Source organism: Thamnophis elegans, chromosome 4, assembly GCF_009769535.1.
Source record: "Thamnophis elegans isolate rThaEle1 chromosome 4, rThaEle1.pri, whole genome shotgun sequence".
Lineage (NCBI taxonomy): Eukaryota > Metazoa > Chordata > Lepidosauria > Squamata > Colubridae > Thamnophis > Thamnophis elegans.
The window spans coordinates 63,799,330-63,824,990 of NC_045544.1; the positions used below are offsets into that span (position 1 = coordinate 63,799,330).

General features: G+C 40.5%; 1 protein-coding gene across 1 annotated transcript; it reads right to left on the reverse strand.

The window, feature by feature from the left end:
• Positions 1–3,356: 3,356 nt before the first annotated feature.
• DACT2 (dishevelled binding antagonist of beta catenin 2) lies at positions 3,357–24,099 on the reverse strand. The gene is made up of 4 exons (XM_032216033.1): positions 23,869–24,099; positions 13,173–13,305; positions 9,439–9,723; positions 3,357–5,179 (listed from the first exon to the last, which is right to left on the reverse strand). The coding sequence occupies exons 1-4, from the start codon at positions 24,097–24,099 to the stop codon at positions 3,357–3,359; spliced, it is 2,472 nt and encodes an 823-aa protein (XP_032071924.1).
• Between the last annotated feature and the right edge of the window lie 1,562 nt (positions 24,100–25,661).

Sequence of the window (25,661 nt, forward strand, 5' to 3'; positions counted from 1 at the left end):
CATGGTGTTTCCTGAATAACAAAATTCTAAGCTGTATTATTTACAGCAGATTCCTGAATGTGTAATCCATAGGGATATTGACATTAATATTGATATTAGTATCAATGTCAAGTTAATGAGGTCAGTCTTAATGGAAATTTTACAAGGTCACCACACTGTAGAGTTGAAAACCTGTTTTATTACCATTTTTGTGATGTATTTAACATTTTTGTGTAAGTAGTTCAGCTGATAACCTCCTGATGTTTTTGATGAGCTAATGCGGTGTTGTCCAAACCATGTAGCCAGATTTATGTAACACCCATCTAAAGACATCTATTTTGTGAGGTCCACTTCATTAAAAATTATGTTATCAAGAAGCAAAATTAAATTTGACCCATAATTTCCTTCCCTTCCCATTTTTAGTAAGTAGGCTAGTGATGGTGAACCTTTTCAGCACTGCTGAAAAGGGAGTGTGTGCATGCACACGTCGGCTGCAACCTGGAAGAGGAGCTGTCCAGAGGGCATGTGCACACAGGAAAATAAACATCTGGACTCCAGTGCACACACATGTGCCGGCCAGATAGTCTTCCGGTAACTAGCACTCATGATGATCGGCTGCCTGATGTGCATGCTTATGCCAGAAAACAGAAGACCAGCACTTCCAGTTTCCAGTATTGCCACATGCACAAAGGCCAGCTGATCATCATGCACACCATGCACACCAGAAACCCAGAAGAGGAATGGGCGATGCCAAGCATACCAGGTGACATGGCTCCACATGCCCCTTCAGGCAAGTGTGCCATAGGTTCTCCACCACAGAAGTAGGCTGTTTCACAGATCATACTTAACCTCCAAGGATGAAAATTGAATATTGAAATGACTATCTGATCAACCTCTTTCCCTTTTATGGTAGAATTGTGTACAGGAGCTCCATGAACTGGGCACATTGTTATATATGTGTGTGAAAGTGAGGTTTTCCCCCTCCCCATAACTAATTTATAATGCAAAAGAAATAGATCTTCTTTTCCAGCTTCACATAGTTGCTTTCAACATCCAATAGCACAGTTAATGTTCAATGATACACATCTTCCGACTGGAGGTTTGATTACAATTGCTAGCCAGCAATAGAGCTATCTTCCATACTTTCCCCCTTCATCTTTGATCTGCTGAGGCCCTTTTATTGAATATATCTGGGCTTATGTGTTACAATATTATATAAAGAGAAAGCATGTCTTTCTCTAGTTTACTTTCATTTGGTTAATGCAAAATATTTTATTTCCCCTAAACTAACTATGCATTTTTTAGATATGAAAATAGATTAGAGGCTAAAGAAACCCACCATTGCTTTAAAATTTCTCTGTAGGAAAAATTAACGATCAGTTCCTTGACCATTCTGACTGATGGTTTTCATCCCACACCAAGCAGTTGATGCTCAGCCAGGAAGTGAAGGAGAGGTGAGTTTAATTTGGGAATTGGTACAAGAGAAAAGGGCTAAATGTTTTCCTCTAAATCCCCACTTTGTGGAGTTTTGAAGTTAATTAGATTTGTTTGGGCTAAAAGAGAGATAATAACCTATTAGGTTGCATAGCCTGCTCTTTTACCTTCAAGACTTCCATACTCCCCTGTAAAGACTCTTTTCTGTGTTTCCTGGCATTGATTACAAGGCTTGTCACTCCTCTTCTTGTAAAAAAAAAATAGCGTAAGAAATAGATCCACCTCAATGTAAAAGGAGGTACTGCTTGCTCACAGTACTGCTGTAATCAGTGTTGTGGGACCTAATGTTGTGCTTACAAATAGGAATTGAGCATGCTATCAAGAAAAGTACCAAATTCTGGGACTATGTTTTATTCCAAGCTTTGTACCAGCCACTCTGTTCCAAGTAATCACTCATATATTTTGCAGAAAATAAAAGTGTGTTGTTCCTATACATAGGTGTATGTGCTTTATTTCAAAGTAGATCACCTACTTGGAAAACTGGAATATTATTGTAATATCCTTGTGAAGGGTGAGAGTAAAGAGATAACTAGAAAGTGTGGTTGAGTTTTCTAACACAGGGCTCTTCAAACTTGGTAACTTTAAGACTTGTGGACTTCAACTCCCAGAATTCCCTAGCCAGCATGGTTCTAGCATATTAGTGTTTTATATCTTGTTAATGACCAATTGAACCCATCTTATGAATGGATAAACCTCATTCACAGTAAACATGGTGTGAAGTGCTTTAAAATCTTTCCATCAGTCAGAAAAATCAGGGATATTAATCTTAAACCTATCACAGTTGGGTACATTTGGCCATGAATTTTATCTGTGGATTAAAAAAATTGCTGCAGCATTGAATTCAAGCACAATCCTTAAATGCAGCATCTAGCATAGCATAGTATTTTTCCTCTAAAATGAATAATCATACCAGGATCATACGTGGCTTTAGCAATTTAGGGATCGAGTGCTATGACTCATGTAGCATCCAATTCATTTCAAACATATTCACTTAGAGAAAGCTTGGTCACCAAAGTAACTCCGAGCAGCCTCTGAACAAAATTAGGAAAACTCTTGTTTTGAATAAAGTGAGACAGCTTTTTACACCTTTATAGATCATAACATTTATTGAGCCTGCAATAAATCTGAGCTGGCAATGTGCTGTGGCACAGTTTGGGTTGTAGTTTACCTAGTCCAGAGGATGCAAACATCTCAATATCAAAAGATGGTATTCTATATTGTAGAACATTATTTATCCTTCTGAATTTAGAAATGGCCAAGAATCATATTCAAACCTTCATCTGAGCCATGCACAACTCTCTGACCCCAGAAAACTGAAACAAATGGACAAGTGTTACTGAATAAGCCATGTTGATAATGATTATTATTGTTCATTTTCTCAATCTGTATCCTGCCTTGCTGCTCATTAATATGGATGACTATGGGGAAAGAGAAGATGAGAAGGTGAGCCCTTTTGACAATGAGTGATCTTCCAAGAAACACGTTGCAGTGCCATCTCTGGCAAGAAAGCAATCTTACACACATAGACAAACACACCTGCCAACCTTGGGAAATCTCCCCCATGCATTATAGGCTATGCATTCTTCCCTCAATTCATCAGAACTTGGATGAATGGGACACATAATCTAAACACTTAATAGCTATTAGAATGGAATGAAGTAGGGTAGGTATGAAGCCACGGAAACACACTTACAGAACAGAAAAAGGAACACAGTGTCATTTAGACAGGCATTAAACAAATGCAAAAAAAAAAAAAAAAAAAAAAAACCGACAACAACCACCTTGACTTGAAATCTAGGATCCAAGAATCCTTTACAGTACCAATCTTCCTTGGCTTTGCAAACGGGGACACAAGCAGCTGATTGAACAATCTTCATCTCTTTTTAAACCATGGTCATCACTTTCAGGGAACTAGGCTGGAATCTCCTAATTTTCTTCTTGAGAGCCTTTGATGCTTTGATGCGGCAGAGTTTGGGCACTGGTGGTAGAGGCTTGGCCAAGGCTTGACCAGCGGCTGCCTGCTTGCCTGTAGATGTGGGCCAGATCATTTCATGCTCATGGATCTCATCGGCATAATCAAGAGTCAGGCTGCTGCTGCTGCTGCTGCTGCTACTGCCCTCCTCTGAATCACTATCACTGGATTCACTGTCCCCAAAGCGGTTGGTTGTATAGTCACTAATTTCTCCTTCACTGGTCTCTGCAATGGTGGAGTGGAAAAGTGATGCACATTCAGCAGAATACTCTGAATGGTCAGACTCACTTTTGGCGTAGGCCCCTGGATGAAGAGGGAAGCCTTTTTTGGACTCGGCTCTCATGGTTACAGTACGCAAAATCCCAGCTCTCTTTCCCTGTTTCGGTGGTCCCAAGGCAAGGCTACTAGAAAGGCTGGAAACTTGGGTTTTTGCTGAGATCTCCACTGTGGATTGCCATTTGCGCTGCTTTTTTTTAATCATGGGGTCAGAATAAGCTGCTTCAAAGGAATACATGGCATTAGCAGACGCTCTGCAGAGTTCAGACCTGGAGAGTGTTTGAGGGATGCCGAATGGCACAGGATACAGACTGGACTCAGAGCAGGATCTCCCAGTACTTTCCCCTGCAAAGGTAGGCCTCCGAATTAGATGCCTTCCCCTGAGCTGTCTCTGAGACAGACTCCACTCAAGAGGCAATTTGGCAGCAAGCTGGTGAACCCCACGTGGCTTCTCCACATAAAGCACCTGCCTCCCCGGCCTCAGCACCTTCTCACTATTCCTCCTCTTCATCTTCACAGGCTTCACCTTAGAATTGGCAAACCTGACTCGAACTTGATGGGACTCGGTAGGGATGAACTTGGCGTGCACCAATTCCTCCTGAGGCGCAGACTCAGGTTCTTCGGGCTTTATGGCTCTCAGGGATTTCTTGTGAGATTTTTTGGCAGAAGCAACCCAGGTGTTTGGGAGGCTCAAGTTGGAATCATCCACTCCAAACGGGGAGCAGGAAGAGCTGCGTTCCAGGCTGCTTTCCCCAGCTTCAGTGACAGGAGAGTCCCACACAGATGGCTTAGCAGGGTAAGAGCCATTCACAGCTGGTGAAGACTCTGTGTCAGCCAGTGAACCTGCCTGCTCTACATTCACACTATGCACAATCTCTGTCTGTTTGGCACATTCCCCTTCAGGCACGTCCCTTGGTGGCTTCCCATCGCCTTTATTACAAGGCAGTGGGGCCCTCTGTTTTTCCAGCTGGCTGCTGCTGCTGCTGCTGCTGTTAATTTTCACTCCACCAGGACTGGGGATAATAATGAGTCTCTGGAGCATTGTGAGTGGCTGATTCTTTGCTGGACCTTTCTCACTGAACTCGGCAGGATAGCTGGCAGGATAGTTTCCTTTGCTGCGTGTCAGCTGCAGCAGTTTGTTGATATAACCCCCTGGCCTGAGTTCCATAAGTGGCCGAGTCTTAATCAAACTGGGCCCCATGAAATGAGGTGCACCTTTAAGTAAAGGGCGGCCCTCTGATTCTGCCAGGGAGAAAAGGGGACTCTGTAAAGCAACTGCATGAAGAGGGCTAGGATAAGGATACACATCGTTCCCACTTTTGGAGACCAAATTGCTTTGGTATTTGGGGTCCATGCAGTAAAATTGGACTTCTCCTCCTGAACCAAGCTGGGGAGAGGCCTTGAGGTCAGTGACTTTTGGGAATCCAGCATCCACCAAGTTGAGTCTTTCAAGGTCACCTGAGGAGAAGACAGAATTTCACAAAAAGAGTTAACAGAAAGTAACATCTTTGCTGTTTCTATCCCTTTAAGTGAGCATCAATGCAAGGCAATGACATGATGATCTTTTGAGATCAGTGAAGTTTGTGCATGACACAAAGGCAAAGTGTTACACTGCATCCCATTCCTCCTTATGTATGAAGCATGTGCCTCTGTTTTCCAGAAGGCATCCAAGCATAGATGCTCCTCATTTGTGACAAAGCCCCTGTGTTAAGAATGACTTGTGGAATTCATTTGACAAACCATTCCTGTCCTGGCTTTACTGCAACACACACCAATTTAAGCTTTTACAATGCAATTAATACATATGAACCTTTAAAATAAAATTAACACTCATTCCCCAAACATTCATTATTCCACAGGAATAGTAATGGTGGAATAAACCTGTGTTCAAGATTTTCTACGGGTTGGTTCATCTTTTGCCATGCATGCAGTATTATATCTCTCAATACCAGAAAAGTATGCAAATGTCTGAAAGTGAAGTCTGAAATGATTCAAGAAACAGTGAAAATATGGTATAGAAGTTCTAATAGAGTTCCTTCAATAGAGTTATAACTGTATTGGGTTATATATAAGCCTTGGGTCACTTGGAGAACCTCATGCTGCATTAGAATTATTCTACAGTTTTCCTTGCACAAATGAGTAGCAATCTGTAGTAGATGAGTAGGACTCATCACTGATTCTATCTGAAATGGGTAAAGGACATAAAGGACATAAGCAACCATTTTCATCCAATTTCTACACTGCCTTTCAGTCTGAGCAATGTCCTAAGCCATGTTCTAAGTTACACAGAGATCTACCTACAAATATGGTTTCCCTAATACAGAAACTCATTCTTAACCTGTGAACCAGATAGGGAGGGCAACATGGATGGTGTAGACTTGTTGCCCTTTTAATATATTGGATGGTGGTGGTGTTAGATTTTAATATTCTTTTTAAAATGGTTTTTTAAAATTAACTTATTCAATTTAGATGGCTTCTAGCTCTAATCAGTTCTGGGTGTCTCCCAGCAGAAGAGAAAAATAGCAAGTACAGAATCAAAATAAAACTGTAAAGAAAGGGATGAATCGGGTCAGCAATAACAGACATATATACTCAGCAAAGCACTAGCTCAGATCTTGGGACAATAGCCAAGGGTTTTAATGTTCTCTGGAATGCCACCAATATGGTAACCCTCTAGATCTTACTCCAGAAAGCAGCTGCCATGTGGCGAAGACATGCAGCTGGAGTCCCAATAGATGGCAGAGCTTAGAAGAGCCAAGGTGGCACAGTGGTTAAATGCAGCACTGCAGGCTACTGCTAGATCAGCAGTTCAGCGGTTCAAATCTCACCGGCTCAGGGTTGACTCAGCCTTCCATCCTTCCGAGGTGGGTAAAATGAGGAGCCAGATTGTTGGGGGCAATATGCTGACTCTCTGTAAACCGCTTAGAGAGGGCTGAAAGCCCTATGAAGCGGTATATAAGTCTACTGCTATTAACTGAAGAAACCTTAAATGTGCCAATCTTGTCAGATTAATCCAGTAGGCTGTTTAGGTACTCCTTCAAATAACCAGGCCCAATGCCAAGAAGGACTTTATGGGTCATAGCCAGCACTCTGAATCACTCATATCACATGGGCATACCCAGGCATGACCATCACTGCCTGTACTTCTGCATTTTTTGACAAATTGCATGTTCAGAGTGATCATCATGAGCAGCCCCATGTCAAACACACTGCAATAAACATGCTGTGAAGAGACTAGGTTATTTACAAAAGCTTCCCCATCTAGGAAAGGGTTCAGTTGGTATATCAGATGAAGCTGTGCACTTTCCTGGCCATAACTGTCCCCTGCTGATGGAGCAGGAACTGTGTATTTAGGAAGATCACTAACTGTACACTTTTCTTGAATGGGGAAGTCCTATTCCATTCAAGGTTAAAGATGGAATCTCCCAAGATCTAGATGGTCCTGTGTCAGCCTCAATAGATCAGACCAGGAAATCAATTCCACCAAATAGCTAAAATTACTTTTATCGACACTGGGTATAATAAAATAAACCTGCAGATGTGATTGTGTTGTACTCCCTCCCCTGCTTATACACCTGTGAATTATGGAGGTGTCTATCTAAGTCTCTTCAGAGTATTACCATTTTTTGTGGGCTTTACTTATTTTTCACCCCCTGTTGTTTTGATAAGGGAGCTTGCATATCTCAGGCAAAGTCATCTTCTTTACTCTGTAGAACCTAATATCCACAGGAACTCAGTCTTGGTATGATTGAGCCCTGGATGGTTCCTCCTCCATCCACTCATATAGCCTCACTTGGCTGGTTTTATATTGAACCCCAAAAACAGCAAATAGCCTCCCATAGTGGTTTCATGTAGGAAAAAGGAACAGGATTGAGAGTCAAACTCTGTAGCACCCCACAAAGGAGGGACTTAGACAATAACCTCTCAAACCAACATCCAGAAACCAGCCCAAAAGGAAGAAGCCCCTAAAATGTCCCCCCCCCAATTTCTTACCCCAGGAGCTCTCCCAGAATGATACCATAGTCAATGGTATTGAAATCCATATGAAGAAGAACGAGGATGGATGCAGCATTGCAGCATATCCATTCTGGTTCCACCATAGGTCATCTACAAGCATGTTCAAAACTCTCTCCATATGAATCCCAGCCTGACTGAAATGGATCTAGATAAAGTGCTTTCTTCAGGGTTTTTATCAACTGTAGACCAACTATTTTCTCTACAATCTTCCCTAAAAAAGAGTAGATTGGAGACAGAACAATAGTCACCTCTCAGTCACAATCCAAGTCAGAGCAGATCTGAGCGAATTTCATTTGCCAGATAGCCACATCACATTAGAATCAAACAAGCCAACAACTGCTTTCTTGACTTTCCTTACGCTCAAGATTGTGAAGCTCAAATTCCATATTGACACTAATCAATGGGCGAAGGAGGTAACCAAGGCAAATCTTCTGTGTAACTGTAAGTTTAAATGCTTTAGTTGATACAAGAAGCAGGCCCAGATAGCTCCATTTCATGACAGTATTGGCCAATTTTGGAAGAAGTTTATTGATATGGGCAGCAGCTGCATTATTTCTTTTGCAGAGCAAAGTGGGTAAAAACTATACAGTAACTAATTAATTCCAGCTTGCTCTAACTGAGTAAGTTGGAAGGCTTAATAAAAACAGACATTTCCTCTTCTTGCTATGCATCCTTCTTTATTATTTCTGGCACTTTACTCAGTTCTAGTGTAACTGTGCCCTTAAGACTATTTAGTTACTTAGTGCAAACATTCTGCATTGAACAGCCCCTCCAACTTTATGTACTTCCTGCACAATCCTGGAGGTTTAAATGACCTCCAAAGTAGTTCAGAAGAATCACATCTTTGCTCATCTCCAATAGGTACACATATCTCACCAACATGTACCTCTTATCGGAAGGAGTCAGCTATTCTCCTTACATCTAGGACAGAATGTTTTTAGAATTCCACCAGTGTGATTAAAGTTATGGGCTGTGTGGTTTTTAAGTACAGACTCAAAGTACCTGCTGTTTCCAAGACATTGAAACAAAACAGTCAGTGAAAAAGCAGATATTAGTACTTAGATGGGAGACTACTTGGAGATATAAGGACACAGTACATGAGAGCAGAAATACACACACACACACACACACACACAAATCTGGAAAGGCAGTGGGAAATCAATGTCTATAAAATAAATTAGACTTAAATTCAACTCAAAGCATTCTGCTTTGATGAAACTGGATTAAGTTTAAGAACTGTATTTCATGATGTGAACACCATAGAAACATGTCAACAATTTGGACTATGCAGTGTGGCTGCTAGGTTTGTTTATCTTTGATGTTATTGAGTAGAGATATTGAAGTTCCAAGCTTCTGGCCCAAACTGAAGACCAGACAGTAATTCAGGCAGTACACCATGCTGATTCAAGAGAAGCTAAACTGACTGAAAATCTGTCTGATATAAATTGTTAAAAGTATAGAGACTTTAAGTGAATTAAACCTGTCCATATTGCTATGTGCTATATGAAAGATAACTTCCCACACTGTCCAATCCAGGACAGCTTCAGCAACATCCTGTTACTTCTTTAGAATAAAAGACTACATAACTACAGCCTCAATACAAAATAGCACATGCATTATCATCTTAATCAATAATAGCAAGGATAAAAAGAAAACTATTTCCCTTTCTAATCAAGGTCCAAAGAACCTGCGATACTTACCAGTAGAAACAGGCCTTGGTCTGGATTTGCTTGGAGTGCCTGAAACATCTAGGCAAGCTTTGCTTTGGCATCCATCACCGCTATGAGGTCCCTCCTGTTGGAACTGGGTGCGCACTGTGGTTTCATCTGCAGATTTGGGTCGGTAATCAAAGATGCTGAGATGGGTTTTGGAGAGCTGAGAACTTGGTAACAAACTGGCATGGGAGGAGGAAATGGATTCACTGAAGACAGATGTGCAGGAATTAGACAGAGAGCAGGAGCCACCATCACTCAGATCATAAAAACCTGATGAATCAAAAAAAAATTTCCTGGTTTACAGAGAACAAATAAACTGCATAGCAGAAGGTTCAGTTGGAGCACTTCCTTCTCTTCCATTTCATAGATGAGAGTACTGCGAGAGAGAAAAAAACCAGGTGCTTTCAGACAAAATTTCTGCTTGTCCCTCATTCACAAAATTTTGCAATGGTGAATTAGACATTTTGGTCTTATACTTCTAAGTCTCCCAAGTTTTCTCACTGCTTCTGGCTTTTCTCATTAAAAAAATCGGTCAGTGAGGGAAAATCTGAAAAATTATGTCTTTGACTGGAAATGTCCAAAACTGTCATACACAGGTGAGCACGTTTTGTGTGACACTCCAGGAGAAAAGCATTTTGATCCTGTGCTCCAAAATCGGCAAAAGTAGGACCAACAGAAATGGAGTGGAAATGAAATGAAAGATACATCTAAAGCACAGAAACAATCTTTGTTTTATTTATAGTTGCATTAATTGTATTCATTTAATGAATTGAAAAAGACAGGTCCTCATCCATGAAAGGATTTGCCTTTTCTATTTCCTCCCTATGATCATTTTAAGCAGAGCATAACTGTTATCTGAATGATCATCATCTTAAAATCAATGCCATATAAGATTAGTTGGATGACAGATCTACAGGGTCAACCAAGTATAAAAGACTTTGCTATGATATAACAGCTGGCTTTTTGTCTTAGATGTCATGAAAAAAAATGAAGGGGGGGGGAACTGAAGGAAGAATAAGGCAAAAGGCACAAGTAGAAAGGAATGGATCAAATAGGAAGGGGAAGACTGGAGATGGGTTGGGTGAAATTGAAAAGTTGGTTGTTGTTGGTGCGGAAGGTGGCAAGTCCAAGCACAAAAAAGCAACAATGGAATGAAGATTGGTAGCTTCAAAGAGAATGAAGACAAGACCGAATGATGGAGATGGAGATAGGACTAGTGATGAGTGATGTACCAATGGCAATTGGGAGATTTCAATATCACTGAAATTCAGCAACAACATTTGGGCTTCTGTGGGGCTCTAAGTGATCTTCCAGTAGGCTGCAAGTTGTGCATCTGCATTTTAATAACTTACTCTTAAATGTTAATAGTCACTATCATAATTATCCATGTCTATGGTCCTCAAATCAAATTTAGAGTCTCCAAAATGTCATTTTCCTTTTTATCTCTTCCCCAGTTCACATAAAACAGATGTTTGGCAAGAACCTCAGGGACTCAGTTTACACATCACTCACAATTTAAAGTAAGAATGCCCACTTGTGCTTTATGACTTTTACAGATTGCTTGCTGTCTCCCTTCCTGTGTGGGTAAAGGCAATGCAATATCCATTGCTTGTTTCATTTGCTTTAGTAAGAGTAAAAAAATCTTAACTATGGCTTTGTCCATCTAGAAGAAACATAAAGCATAAAACCATTTCTTTTTCCATTTGATTACTTATTAGTAACCTATGACTATCACTAAGTGTTGTATCTTATGATCCTTGATGAATGTATTCTATTTTATTTTTTCTTCATGTACACTGAGAACATATGCACCAAAGACAAATTCCTTTTGTGTATCCAAACACACTTGGCCAATAAAGAATTCTATTTTGTTCTGTTCTGTTCTGTTTGATTTGCTTGTTTTCATACTTCTGAACAAATGAACCTATGGTCAGTCTAATTCATGCTAAGTTAGGCTTACAGAATCATGAAGGATTTATTAACCAGTCTCCTCCTGAGAAAGAACCAGAAGTCTCCTAAAGCTTTGTTGTTTAATATAAAGAAGGAAGAGTCGCAAAGGCAGTCACTGCTATTTCTTCTAGCTGTGATCAGGATGGAGATAACAAGTTCCTCGAAAGCAAACAGACTATCTATAATGTGCAAGTAGTTCTCAAATATCTGAAGAGTAGCCACAACTAAAAAAAAACCCCACACACCACATAATAGACTGAGAAGAATATTTATGGGAATTTTATTTCCTCTTATAACATTCAGCTATGTGTATAGCTGGAAAATTATGGAAAATATTGCTCAACAGTTGTAAAGGGCACGATTGGTTAAGCAAGATTGGTACTCAATGCTAAAAACAGAAACTTAGAAAATAAGGCACCTTTGTTTGTGTGTGTGTGCATATATATATATATATATATATATATATATATATATATATATATATATATATATATATATATATATATATTTATTTTCTGAGGTTTTCACGGGTGTTAGTATGTAGGTCTCTAGTTGTTCGGGTTTTCTCCCGCGTAGAATTGGAGATGTCTTGGCGACGTTTCGACGAAGTCACATTCGTCATCTTCAGGCTGCTGCTGACTACTTCAGGTTTGGTGTTTCCAGGAGTAGTGTGGGATCTTGGCTGTTTTGTTCCTTATAACTGCTGGTAGGGGATTAAATTTTAACTGATCCCACACTACTCCTGGAAACACCAAACCTGAAGTAGTCAGCAGCAGCCTGAAGATGACGAATGTGACTTCGTCGAAACGTCGCCAAGACATCTCCAATTCTACGCGGGAGAAAACCCGAACAACTAGAGACCTACATATATATATATATATATATATATATATATATATATATATATATATATATATATATATATATATATATATATATATATATATATATATTTTTCGTAGATTTTCACGGGTGTAGGTATGCTGGTCTTGTTGTATTCGGGTCTTCTCCCATGTAAGATTGAGATTGTCTTGGCAACATTTCAACAAGGTCTCACTTGCCATCTTCAGGCTGGACGGCAGCTCCAACCACGCTTTAAGCTAAAAACTCCAGCCTGAAGATGGCGAGTGAGACCTTGCTGAAACGTTGCCAAGACAATCTCAATCTTACACGGGAAAAGACCCAAATACAACAAGACCAGCATACCTACAGCCGTGAAAATCTACATAACCATCTCGTCTTTCAGTGTTTTTACTATTACTATAATTATCAATCCATCTTATGATTCTTGAGGAATGTATTCTATTTTATTCTATTTTTTTGTCTTTATGTACACTGAGAGCATATGCACCAAAGACAAATTCCTTATGTGTCTAATCACACTTGACCAATAAAGAATTCTATTCTATTCTGTTCTGTTCTATTTTATACTTCCAAGTTGCAGCAAGGGGAAGGCAAAGGACAGAATGGTGCTAACGGAAGTGGAAGAGTTTGGATGAGTGAAGAAGTGTGAAGATCTCCTTTTGCCCTTCACTTGGCGATGCCCCACCAAATAGTCAATTTTGTCACTTAACTTCAAGAGCACAATCAGCAGGGGCTCAGGGGCTGGAACAGGAAGCTTGGGAGACATATGGTAACCTGTTCCTTACCAATAAAGTTCCTTTATATGGATTACATTTTGTGTTATCATTCTTTTACTGTATTTGCCACTGTAAATAATAAAAAAATGTTCATAGTAGAAGAAAAGGGGAAAAAAATCATCCAATTACCTGAACTGGGCCTACTATCACTATCAAGATATTCAATGGAAGTTTTGCCGACATCCAACTTCAGTTCACTGATCTGCTGGTCCAATTGATCCAGATGAGTTTTCAGTCCCACATCTTGTCTCCTTAGCCGTGACTGTTCATAGGGGAAAGGGAAGATGTTCAGTTTCTTTTGGCTCTGTAGGACCAACTCAATATTCCCATCTTCTAGGACTAGTCCGATCTTTGAAGAAATAGCACAAAGGCAGAACAAAATAGGAAGACTAGTAGCTTCTAATCACAGAAAATTGACTGGATTCTATGAGAGTTAAAATTGATGACTTTGATGGTAAAACTGAGTATGGAAGGACCATGCAAATAATTCATAATGATAATTCATTAATACATTTTGAAGTTCTATCTGTAGAACCTCCACTTTTATTTAATTAATAAACCATTTCAGAAACTCGGGGACTTGAGTGAACCATCTTGATGACAACCAAAATATCTGAAGCTGTACACTGCTCAAAGTTAATCTTTAAAATGGGTGAAACATAAATTAGACAGACAAACAGATAAATAAATAGACATTTTAAATGGGGGAGAGACACTTCCAAAATCCTCTGTGATCTAAGGCACAAGGATACCAAAATATTCCTTTTTCTCCTCCCTAAGCAATCTACTAATTCCAATTTATGGATTATGCAGATTCTTTCTCATTCATGCACTTCAATTTCCTTTCAGCTGCTAAGAAAGGCTTCCATTGATTTTAGAAAATCTGGAGAAAGCCCATAAAGTTACTAATTTTATATCCTTACAGACAATAATTCTTGCTTAATATACGTATTTCTAGAGGAAAAGCTTCCAGTATTGCCTTCCTTGGAAGGTAAAAACTGTTTTAAAGCATTTTTAAAAAAAGCAAATTTCCCCTCTCCAAAACAAAACAAATGTTCTATTCAAATTGAGAAAAATCCTTGGATTTACATCAACAAAATTTTAATAAAATGCGATCCCAAAAAGTCTGCTGTTTATTGGACTAGGAAAACACACTTTAGACCAGGGGTCCCAATCCCCAAACAATGGTTCACTACTAGGCTGTGAGCTGTTCAAAACTGGGCTGCCCAAAATGGTGGGCGATGGTGCACACATCCCCTTTTCACAAGCATCAGGTGAGTGCATGCACGTGTGCTCCATTTGTGCGTGCATGTTGGCACTTTCCCAATACTTGCACCGAACCATCCCTTCTTCCCCATCTCCCCCACCATCTGCAAAGCCAGAAAAGTTGGAGAACTCTACTTTAGACTGTCTATGAATCTCTGTGTGTGTTCACATAGCTCATAAGCCTAAATGCATATACTTTCAGCTCCACTATTGCAGAATTAATGATTGCTGGAAATGATTGGCAGTAAACTCAGAAATTTCAACCCTCTGAAATTTCGCTCATTTGCAAAGCAGCACTGACATCTGGAACAGCAGTGGCTTGTTAGGAAGCACTTAATTTAACTCCCCCTTTCCTCTCTAATTAAATACTCCACCCCCTACCAACCTTGCAGATTTAGCCAGCAAATATATCTTAGAAGCCTAGCTTGGAGGATGGGGGGGCAAAACTTCAAAACTTTGCACATCTTTTTAACAGATGAAATCCAGATTGCTTACATGTAGACCAATGTGGAAGGGGTGTGCAGACAAATGGGAAACTTCCTCTCCCCACCCCAACATCCCAATCCCTGCAATCACTTTTCTTTCTTTCCTGCCTTGAGTGGAGATGTCTTCTATTTAGGTCCACATGAATGTCAGAAGACTATTTGTTGTGGCTTCACCCTGACACTTATATGAGTAATAACGTCCATATAGTCAGGCAGTCTGATAAAAGCCGAGTTCTTAATTGCAGTGGCTTACATAGCAGAGTAAATGTGTGCTTAGCGGGCTTCCAAAGTGTGTTTTGCTAAGCTGAGCAGCAGGATCATCTTCCATGGCCAGGTGCATTTGTTCAGCAAAAGCATTAGCTTTATGGATTCTCTGTTCAATAAGCAGTTTCCAAGATGATTTATACCATTCTTGGCAACCTCCTACTACTGTATGAGAGATGCAGTTTCCTGCAGGTTTTGTTAGCAGACCTAATCTAACAACGGCACCAGTCACAACACAATCCATTCAAATACATAACCTTTCTTGCTAGCATTCCAAACTAACGAAATACACGTATTTTTTTATTCTGTTTAAGCACTGCTCTTCTGATGTGCAAAGGAATGAAAGAGCTTTAGGCTTTACTGATTTCAGGAAGTAAGTAACTGAATTTTGTTTTCATGGTTGGAATTAATTGCTTCATGATTAATGTTTTGCCAGCCAATCCCTCCCTTTGTGGTTTCTGATTAATGGCAGAGAGGCCAGAAAGCATTCACAGGACTCTCAGGTATTCAAGGATAATTTATTGTACCAGGATCTGTTTGCAACTTTACAGCACTTTAACCAGTATGAGACTATTTACACTGGCCTTATAAACCCTTTCCTCTTTTCCAACTTTTCCTACCATGAAGCCTGGTGTGCTTCATCAGTGTTTGGTTGGCTTCATACTTCTCATCCGTTCCTGATTTGTATTTCTTGTGCTCAAACTGCTCCTTTGAGACCAATTTTTTTTGATGATCCTAAAATCCATTTGTTCCAGTCAAGTAGGGCTTTGCCTGATACATTTGGCCACAAACTTTGGGGGTGAGTCTCCTTACAAGGAATTGGAATTCCCATCAAGAGTTCCATAAATCACCTATACTGGACTAATTCCTTCCAAAAGAGTTGCAAACATGGCCTTTTGTTGTAGTGAGGGGAGCTACAGGAGTTGTAGTTCAACATGTTTGCTAAGCACTCGGTACTGAAGGCTTCAATAAGGCTTTGTTTTCCTCCAAGGTTTGATTTAATTAGAGCACCTTATGCTATTAAGAGCTTAGGGTCTTCCAAATTGCTAGTTCATGGGGGTGGGGGTTGGAGGGAGATAGTATTAATTTGTTAATATTGCCCAGCTGTTGACCTCCAAAATATTCTACCATAAAACACAAGGTGGAGAGGTGTGCAAACACAATTGCAAGGAATACTTGAATAACATTAGAAAATACATTTTCTGGTATGTCAATCAAGAAATTTTTAGTTTATTTATAAATCATTTCAAGTTATTAGGCACTAAGCAAAAGATAAAAGAAATAGGCCTTTGTATAAAAGCTTAGAGTAGGACAAAGAGAAGCAGCCTAGTGAAAAAACAGAGATGGTGGGGACAAGTTCCAAGCAGAAATATTACCTGCAGCATTAGCAAATGATTTTAAAATATCAGCTGAGAAAAAAAAATGCAGTAGATCATGAAAAGTATGATTTTTCAAAAGCTCCCTTTGCTTAAAAAAACCCAGAAACTTCTTTCCTTAGACACTTAGAAATATTGCTGATATAAGCAATCAACTAAAAACTGAAGACATTTGACATTAGCTCCATTTTACCTTTTCTAGAGCACATGGCCCGCTCATTTAGGGTTAGATGGAATTTCAGCAAGAATAACTGGTCCTTTCAGTGCTGTAAAGTTTTGAAGTGCCTGCCAAAATCTATAGAGGCAGAAGGATCTCAATGTTGAAAGGTTGGCCATTGTGCTCTCGCTATTGCCCAGAGGGCAAACAGATTTGACTTCCCTTCCTGTTCTTCCTGAATATTATCTGCTGTCTAGTAATCAGATTATTTCAGCTAAATTCCTATTTTTAACACTGTTGTTTCCCAAACAATGTTACTGGCAAGTGCTCGGTACGTTTTACAACTGTAAAAATGTTCGATGGCCAGGTTAGATGGCCAACTCACCCCTAATTAATGTAGCAAACGTAGTGAAGATTGCCAGTATGGGTGACTCATTTAGCTGGCTATATTTTCTAATATTGTGTTCTTTAAACATAAAGAGTGACTCCATCAAAATAAAGGCAGAGTTATTATGATGAAACCAAATGCTTACTGCACATATGATGGGATTTGGTTAGTAATGCAGCCTTAATTTTATTGTTTTTCTTCTTATGGAAAAGCAGGGTGGAAACTGGACACACTTGAACTAGAAGGTACTTGTTTAGAAGACTCAAGTATTAAAAGTAGGAATTTAGCTGAAATAATCTAATTACTATTCAGGAAAGGAAGTAAAATCTGTTGTAATAATTGGTCTCTACAAACTATGTGTGACCTGCTTCTAAGTTGTGCAGGACTCTCAGATGCTATTGATAACTTTGATCAGGATCTCTTTAGATTGTTTGAAAAAGTCTGTAAGTCAGTAGTCTCCTCTTTGTGTTTTTAGAATAATGCTCAATATACTAATTTCTTTATTGTTCATCAAATTTCTACACCATCTAAGTGACTCTGGGGAAGTTTATAAATTTAAAAAAAGAAACCCAAGCACTAAAAACAAAGTTAAAAAGGGTTTACAGAGGCTTAATGTTTTAAAAAGGCAGAGGAAGTGCCCTTAAGACATCAACGTCCCCAAAGTTGCATGCTACTCTTATTCCCCCATGCCAGTTGGCAGAGCCAGGTCTTGACACTTCCAGAAGGCCAGGAGGATAGGATCTGCCTTGTCTCTGTGGGCAAGACATTCCATAGAGGAGGGGCAATAATAACAACAGAGAAAGCTCTTTTCCTTGACTCTACCAGTTCTTAAATTCTTTAGCCAATGGGATCTGAAATATGCCCTCCCTGATTGAATGGGATGGGTCAATGAAATAAGTATAAGATAGTTCTCAGGCAGCCTAGTCCCATTCCATGAAGGGCTTTAATCATGATAAACATCACCTTGAATCGGATTTAGAAGCAAGCAAAACATTGGACTACCGATGTATATGAAACCTTTGCAATAATGGGAACACTGTGAAGTCTTTTCCTTCAACCCCTTTCTCAGCTAATTATCTGCTCAATCTTCATCAGCTAACCATCCATTTTTCAAATCTTATACACATGGAACAAATGAGCTATTATAAACCAAAATACAGATATCAAATAGGAGCAAACTGTTTTAGATAGAGGTCATTGGGAGTTTGTACTAGTCCACCAGCATTGAGCAATCAATAAATGCGTTAACTCTTATTTTCTTTGGCATTCAATAAAATGTAGTGGGGTTATCCATTAATATTATCAATGGCAGGTAATCAAAAGATTGGTAGTACATCTGTGCTGCCATTTTGACTCTAATCAAAATATGCTGGCTTCAAAGCTTCCCAGGTGGGATTTAAGAATCTCATGAAGGTTAAAGTCAATTTTCACTCCCCAATGCCTTCTGATAAGCTACTCCCTTGTAGTGAATACTCTTTGCATGTGTCACACCTGATGGATAATTAATGGCTATGTCTAACACCAATAAGGAGGGAGGGATCTGGGAGATCTGAATTAGCTCAATGCTTACTGAAGTGTGTAATTACTGAGATTTGGAGAGACTGGGAGAGACTGAAGTTTATAACATTTTGATTGAATTCTTCTTTGGGGACACATTTCTTATTTTTAAAAAGGGAAGAAGCAACAGAAGCAGTTGTGCAAATTCAATCTATTCTATCTAAATAGGCAGAAACAGGGGAAGGGGTGTTTCTCTTCTAAATTGCCAAGTAGAGACAACTAAAAGGTTACCAAGAGGTACCTTCAGAGATATTCAGACTATTATACCACAAACCCCTGAAAATGATACCTTTTTTCTAATTGACTAACATGGGGATCCCATTTCATCCTATAGTTTATGTATGGAAAGCAGTGACGTGTGGTGAGGTTTATGGCTGGTGAGGCAAAAAGAAAGAGAGTGGCTTTTGCCTGCCCCGCCGCTATGTTGGACATAGCGGCAGAGTGGGCAAAAGCGGCACGCCTCCATGTCGGACAGCCGGGCGGGCAAAAAAAAAGTGGCTTTGCCCGCCCTGCCGCTATGTCCAACATAGAGGTGTCCCATCTCTATGTCGGATATAGCAGTGGGGCGGGCAAAAGCCACTTTCTTGAAAGTGGCTTTTGCCCACCCTGCCGCTATGTCCGTCATAGCGGCGGGGCAGGCAAAAGCTGCTTTTTTCCTTTTGCAGCAAAAGAAAGAAGGCACCAGCCCGCCAGCAGAGGCGGGTAAAAGACCCGCCTCTGCTGGTGGGCTGCCCCGACACAGAGAAAAAAAGCTGGCAGGCTGCCCTCCCTGCCTCTCCTACCCCCTTCCCTCTGAGTGAAGAAACAAACAAACACACACACACACACACACATTACTTACAATTACTTACAAATTACATTAATTTTGAATTCCTCCCCCTCCCCCAACCCACATACCTTTTCCAACTGTTTCACAATCACAGAGGATTTCAACTCTGCTCTTGCCTGCCATCATGAAAATGTAAAAATATAAAAAGAAAAAGGCAAGCGCTGCTGAGGTCAGGCTGGGTTAGCTGTTGCCAGAGTCCCCAATGGATGATCCTGCTTAAAGGTTTAAAAAAGCCTCTAAAAAAAGTGTCCTCTACAGGAGGAGGCAAGAGAACCACGTGCCTCATCTACATAAGGAATTTTTCAGCTTTTAACCCTTGCTTAGCTCTGTTCAAGTGATCATAAAGTCAGACTAAATGAGGCACTTGGTTCTCCCGCCTCCTCCTGTAGAGGGCACTTTTTAGAGGCTTTTTTAAACAGTTAAGCACTAAGCAGAGTCATCCACTGTGACTCTGGCAGCAATTACCTCAGCCTTTTTCCTTTTAATTTTTTTTTATTTTCATGATGACAGTGGTGAGGCTGTCTCCCCTGCCTGCACATTACTGATGGAAAGAGAGGGTAAGTGAAAACCCAAAACAGTTCAATAGACTAAAAGCAGGGGCAAAATTCAGCAGGTTCTGACAGGTTCTGGAGAACTGTTAGCGGAAATTTTGAATAGTTGGGAGAACTGGCAAATACCACCTCTGGCTGGCCCCAGAGTGGGGAGGGAATGGGGATTTTAGTATCCTTCCCCTGCCACACCCACCAAGCCCCACCCACAGAACCTGTAGTAAAAAAAATGAATTTCATCATTGACTAAGATAGCTGGATTATATGAATATAGGGCAACACCCCCTATTTGTGCATCTGTCAGAAGAACTAGTTGACTCTACCAATAACACAAAGCACTTAGGTAGGTCCATTGCCTTCACTGTGCTACACCCCCCCCCCAATAGATAGGAAACACCACAAAGAATATATAAGACTATAAGTTCACATCATATAGTAAATATTATAAATAAATATATAAGCAAAGTATATTTTATATTGTTTTGGTCATCCACTTACTAAGTAATCTTTCAAAATCACTTATCATATGATGATCAAAATATTGAACAAAATTACTTGAGAGTATACAGAAATAATCTATGTGATTATTTCTGTATAATCTATGTGAAGTAATGTGAAACTCTATATTAAAATAGTATATACATACCATTTATTAAACAAAACTTGAATATCTAACAATATTCCCATGGCTACACTCTACTGTGAAGTTTAAATATACGAATAAAATTTCAAATAAGTAAACTTGAAGAAAAAAGAACTAAGAAACCTTACACAGTCTTGTTTGCCTGTTTGAAAGACCCAATAGCTGGGTGGGTTTGTTCTCATATTCTTGGTCTGACTCATTACTTTATTTGAAGCAAGATAAGAAGGTTGACACAAAGTGAATTTGATTGGTGACTGCTCTCTCAATAGTTCTAAATGTAACCCAAAACCTGCATGACAACACCTAGGGATAGACACTAATCCATTTAAGATTGTGCCTTTTCTCTGCTCCATCCCACCCTCTTCCCCTCTGCATGCTGTAACATCTCAGAGATCCAGGGATTTTGACAACTTACCAACAAATGTTTAAATTCTTAGCTGATATTAATAAAGGCATTTCCTGATTTTGATGATACAGCAGACACCTTACTTTGTTCTCTTGATGCTGAGGAAAATGGCTCTGCTTCAGAATAACCCCTATGTTCTCTTAAACTGAGAGTGACTTGATCAAGCCTCTCCAATAGAAGTCATGGTCCAAGGCTATTTCACACACTTTTTTAGGATAAGAAATTATTTTCCCTTTCACAGGACAAAGTCTGTCTTTTAAGAACCATCCAATGAGATTGATAAGACCTGCCTGCCTTTTATGCCCAAATTGGCTGAATATACTGGAGTTTATAATTTTGATATATTTAAGAGGCAGCACACTGGAAACAGCTGCATTAGAAGTTAGTCAAATTAAGGTTAGATTACCCTGAATCCTTTTTTTTTCTATTTTAAAAAAATGTGCAGATCGTCCTACACTGGAATACTGTGTAGTACCTTCAAGGAATCAGAGATTGTGATCAATCTCCAGACATCTGCTAAAATGTTAGAGGTTTTTTTTTAAGAGCAAAGGGTGACGTTTGCATTTTAGCAGCTTAATGGCTGATTTCAGTATGATGTGGACTGCTTCCTAATTTTTCCAATTATCATAACTCTTCATACTTCTTCAAACACCAAGACAGAAATATATATATTTCACACACATATATATGCACATATACACACATATACATACATACACACATACACATATACACACAAACATATACACACAGATATACATACACACACATACAGCAAAATATAAACATGTTTGAAATCTCATTAAAAATCCTCACATATATTAAATTATGTGAAGTAAGAGAAAAGTTATTTATATGGAAAGATGTTGATTGCTGTTCCTGTGCATAAAATACCTTTATTTTATCAATAAAATATATTTGTATGGAAAGGAAGTCAAATAATATGTACATGTATTGAAAGAATGTCGGTGTGATCTGGAATCATCCCAGTGGATTTTGTGCACCAGAATAAAATTTAATTAGAACGTGGAATGAGAAATGAGCTTCATTTTTTTAAACTCAGAAATCATACTTGGAATAACTAGAAAATAAACAAACAAAACCTCAAACTAAAACTGAAAACTGAATGGTTTTATATTTCAATATAACGTATGGCTGTGGAAGAAGAAATAAAAAGATTGAGAATTGCCACAACATCCCCAAAAAAGAGAATTTCTTATCAGTCTCTTCTAATAAACCTAATGTTACCTTATAAACTGTATATAAGTGCACCAATATGCCTACTGTCCCTGTCTTAATGTTTCTTTTTATTCATATCCATTTCATGTATCCAAAATTATGTTTATACATACATACATACATATATACATACATACATACATGTTGTCTAATACATGATGATGAAATAAATAAAATAAATAAATAATTTTCAGCCAGGCTTCACAGGGTAACATAAGTCCCAATCAGTTGCATTTACTTTTGAGTCAGCGTTCATAGGATGCTCTTTGTGCTTAGATTTCAGTCCTGTTGAGGGTAATGACATCAAATGACCAAAAGCTCTCCTTTCCCACCTCACTTTGGTATAAAAGGATGGCCCTTATCCTTTTCTTGAAAGTTGCATCACAAAATTCACATTCCACTTTAGTAGTGTCTGATTGCTCAATCGGATGGTAAGCTTTCTCCCCATTAAATACAGTAGGACTTACTTGCAAATGCCCATGGAATTGCAGTCTGAAACTTTTTTTAAAAAAAAAAGATATTGAATAATGGGTGGAGTAGATCAAAGGGGCAATTTACCATCCAAGTCTACTTACCCATGGGTACTTTCTCACTGACATCAAGAGTCTGCCAGATCCAAGTCAAAACATGTAGCTAATGGAACCCTACCGCTATACTCAGATTCAGAGTTATTTCAATATTTTCTTGTACAGAATTCACATTTGTGGTTAAAAAAATGCAACAGACAGAAAGCACGTTGTTATGGATGACAATCTCACATTGTGGCTAAATTGCTATACATTTACTTGGGAAAATACATAGACCTCTTAGATGGGGAAGGAAGATAACAAGGACCGCCCCAGGATTATTATATGACTGCAATTTTAAGAGATTGGATTCTCATCTAAATAATGCTCCTTTATCATAAATCATTACACTGGAGAATTTGAATATTCTTAACTTCAAATGCAGACACATATATACTTCTTTTCTGAACATGTGAGAACATACCCTGGTGTTCTTTTATAAGGTACCCAAGAGCCTTCCCTTTTTTAATGGTTACCATTAAAATAGGGTGGGTGTGTATTATATATGTGTATTACATTATAGATACATTCTATTTATATAGTAAAGATCTAACAGATAAAACCTAAATAAGAGGGCGAGGACAAAGATTGTGCAACTGAGCAGAGAGAGACTGCAGGTGCGGAGGAAACTTACTATTAAAATACAATTACTTCGAGCAGAGAGGTAGGCTGTTAACAATACCTCCCCTCGAAATCCGTCTGTGCAAACAAGAACGAAAGATTTCCCTCCTCGTTCAGCCCAGAAATAATGGATTTTCTAACAGGGACAATCCTTTTATTTTGGGGGGTGGGGAATCTACACATGGATACCTCTCATGGCAAGAGAATAGGCAAGGGAGCTCCATACAACCAGGAGTAGCGAACAATGACCGACCAGGACCCTGCCGGTTTTCCGCCAGGCGTCCTCCTTCGAAAGCTTGCCGGCTACAAAGCCTCTGCCTGCCCGCCTGCGCCGAGAGCCAGCCGGGGCGCGCTTACCTGGCCAGAGAGCAGCCGAGTCGCGCGTGTCGTGGGCGCGTTGCGGTTCTTCCCCACCCAGCCACCCCACTCGCGAACCAAGGGCATTCCGTGACCCAGGAGCCTCCGCAGCGGCTCCCTTACCAGTTGCTCCTTCAGGGCGGTGAGGGTGGCTTCCAGGCGCTGCTCCTTGTTCTGTGCCTGGCTCTCCTCGCCTGGCCGCTGCATGGCCAAAGCCTCGCTCACCAGCGCCCGCTGTTTTTCCCGCAGCACCTGGAGTTCCTGGAGGCCGGCCAGGGCGGCTTGCAGTCTCTCGCTGACCCTGCAGCGGTCCCAGCCGCCCGGGCGCTGTTGCTGCTGCCTCCCCGGGAGCATCTTTTCCCACGCCGTTCAAGCCAGGGCCATGCCAGGCAACGCCGGAACCTGCTGCTTTGGAAAGAAGGGTCAGGAGTGCGCAAAAGGCGGCGGGAGCAGCAGCCTCTCGCTTCGCCCTCTGCTAGACGGGAATGAAGCGGAGGAGCGGCCACTGCGGCTGGGGAGCGGGCGGAGGCGAGGCGAGGCTGCGGTTCAACGCCCTCTCCGACGCGGGGCAGCCCAGGGCCACCGACGAGCCGAGGAGACAGAAAGCCGGCGAGGGTGAACCAACCACGGGGCTGCCTCATTCATTCCTCCCCACCCCCACCCCGCCGCGAAGTCCCCGCCCTCTAATGGGGAAGGTTCAACGAGAGGTCTGGCGATCCTGGAGAAAACCACTTTCTCAGGAGGGGCACCAGTGCAGGGGGGGATTTTTGTCTGCCCCTCCCTGCAAATTCCCCTCCCACTTCCCCCCCCCCCGCCTTCCAGTGAAGTCAGGTTGAAGACATAGGCTCCGTAAACCCTGATCCTCCTTGGTCTTCAAGTGATGCTCGGCTCCTGGCGGCTACCTGGATTCATCCAAGTGATTTTCTGTTGCAGTCCTTTCTCCTCTTCCTGGATGTCTTTTTCAGCTTCCCGGTCTGGGTATTCCGCAGGAATCTCTCCTCCACCTTTTCTCCAGGTGCATCCCGCTTAGGTTCCGAACCCGGGGAAGGGTGGCTCTGGCAGCGGCTAAGATATATGGTCCATAGATTCGGTCTTTCCTGGGAAGAAGGAGTAGCTGAATTTACAGTCGATGCCACAGACTCGTGGCTGCTCTGTTGCCCAAGTCTATCCAGCATGCTTGCAACATTTGAGTCCAGTTTGAATGAGAGAACTGAATTTTAGGTATGCTCCTCCCCCCCCCTTCAGAGGAATCAGTTTAACTTTAAATTCAATTTTTCAGTCAAGTGAGCAACTGATTGGATGGAATTCAACTGCAGCATGTAACACCTCTCCATAAGCAACTACTAATCTAGTGAAATGACCCCAGATTGTAATGAGCCGACACACATACAATTAGTGGGTGTTTGAATTCGGATTGCCAAATTCAAGGTCAGGTTATCTGCTGCCATGCTTCCCTTTTTTCTTCCTTGAGGTGCTTGTCCTTGAAAAGAATCAGCTAAGACTTTTTTTCTCACCAGAGGGCTGAGTTAAAAAATCAATGAGTTTACTATTATTTCCTAGAGGTAAAACAGGAACCAAAGAGGTTTAGCACACTGCATTGGTTCATCAGCAGCTCATTGTAAAAATGACTGGTGGTTTTTTTTGTTTTTTTTGTAATAGGGAGTGCAATTTGACCATCATCTGGTTCAAAATGTTGCTTCGGTTTCAGCCGAGTCTGGTGGTGATTTGCTTCCAGATCAGAGGTGGTATTCAGCAGGTTCTGACCAGTTCTGGAGAACCAGTAGCGGAACTTTTGAGTTGTTCGGAGAACCGGTAAATACAACCTCTGACTAGCCACGCCCCTATCTATTCTCTGCCTGCCAGCTGATCGGGAAGAAATGGGGATTTTGCAGTAACCTTCCCACGGAGTAGGGAAG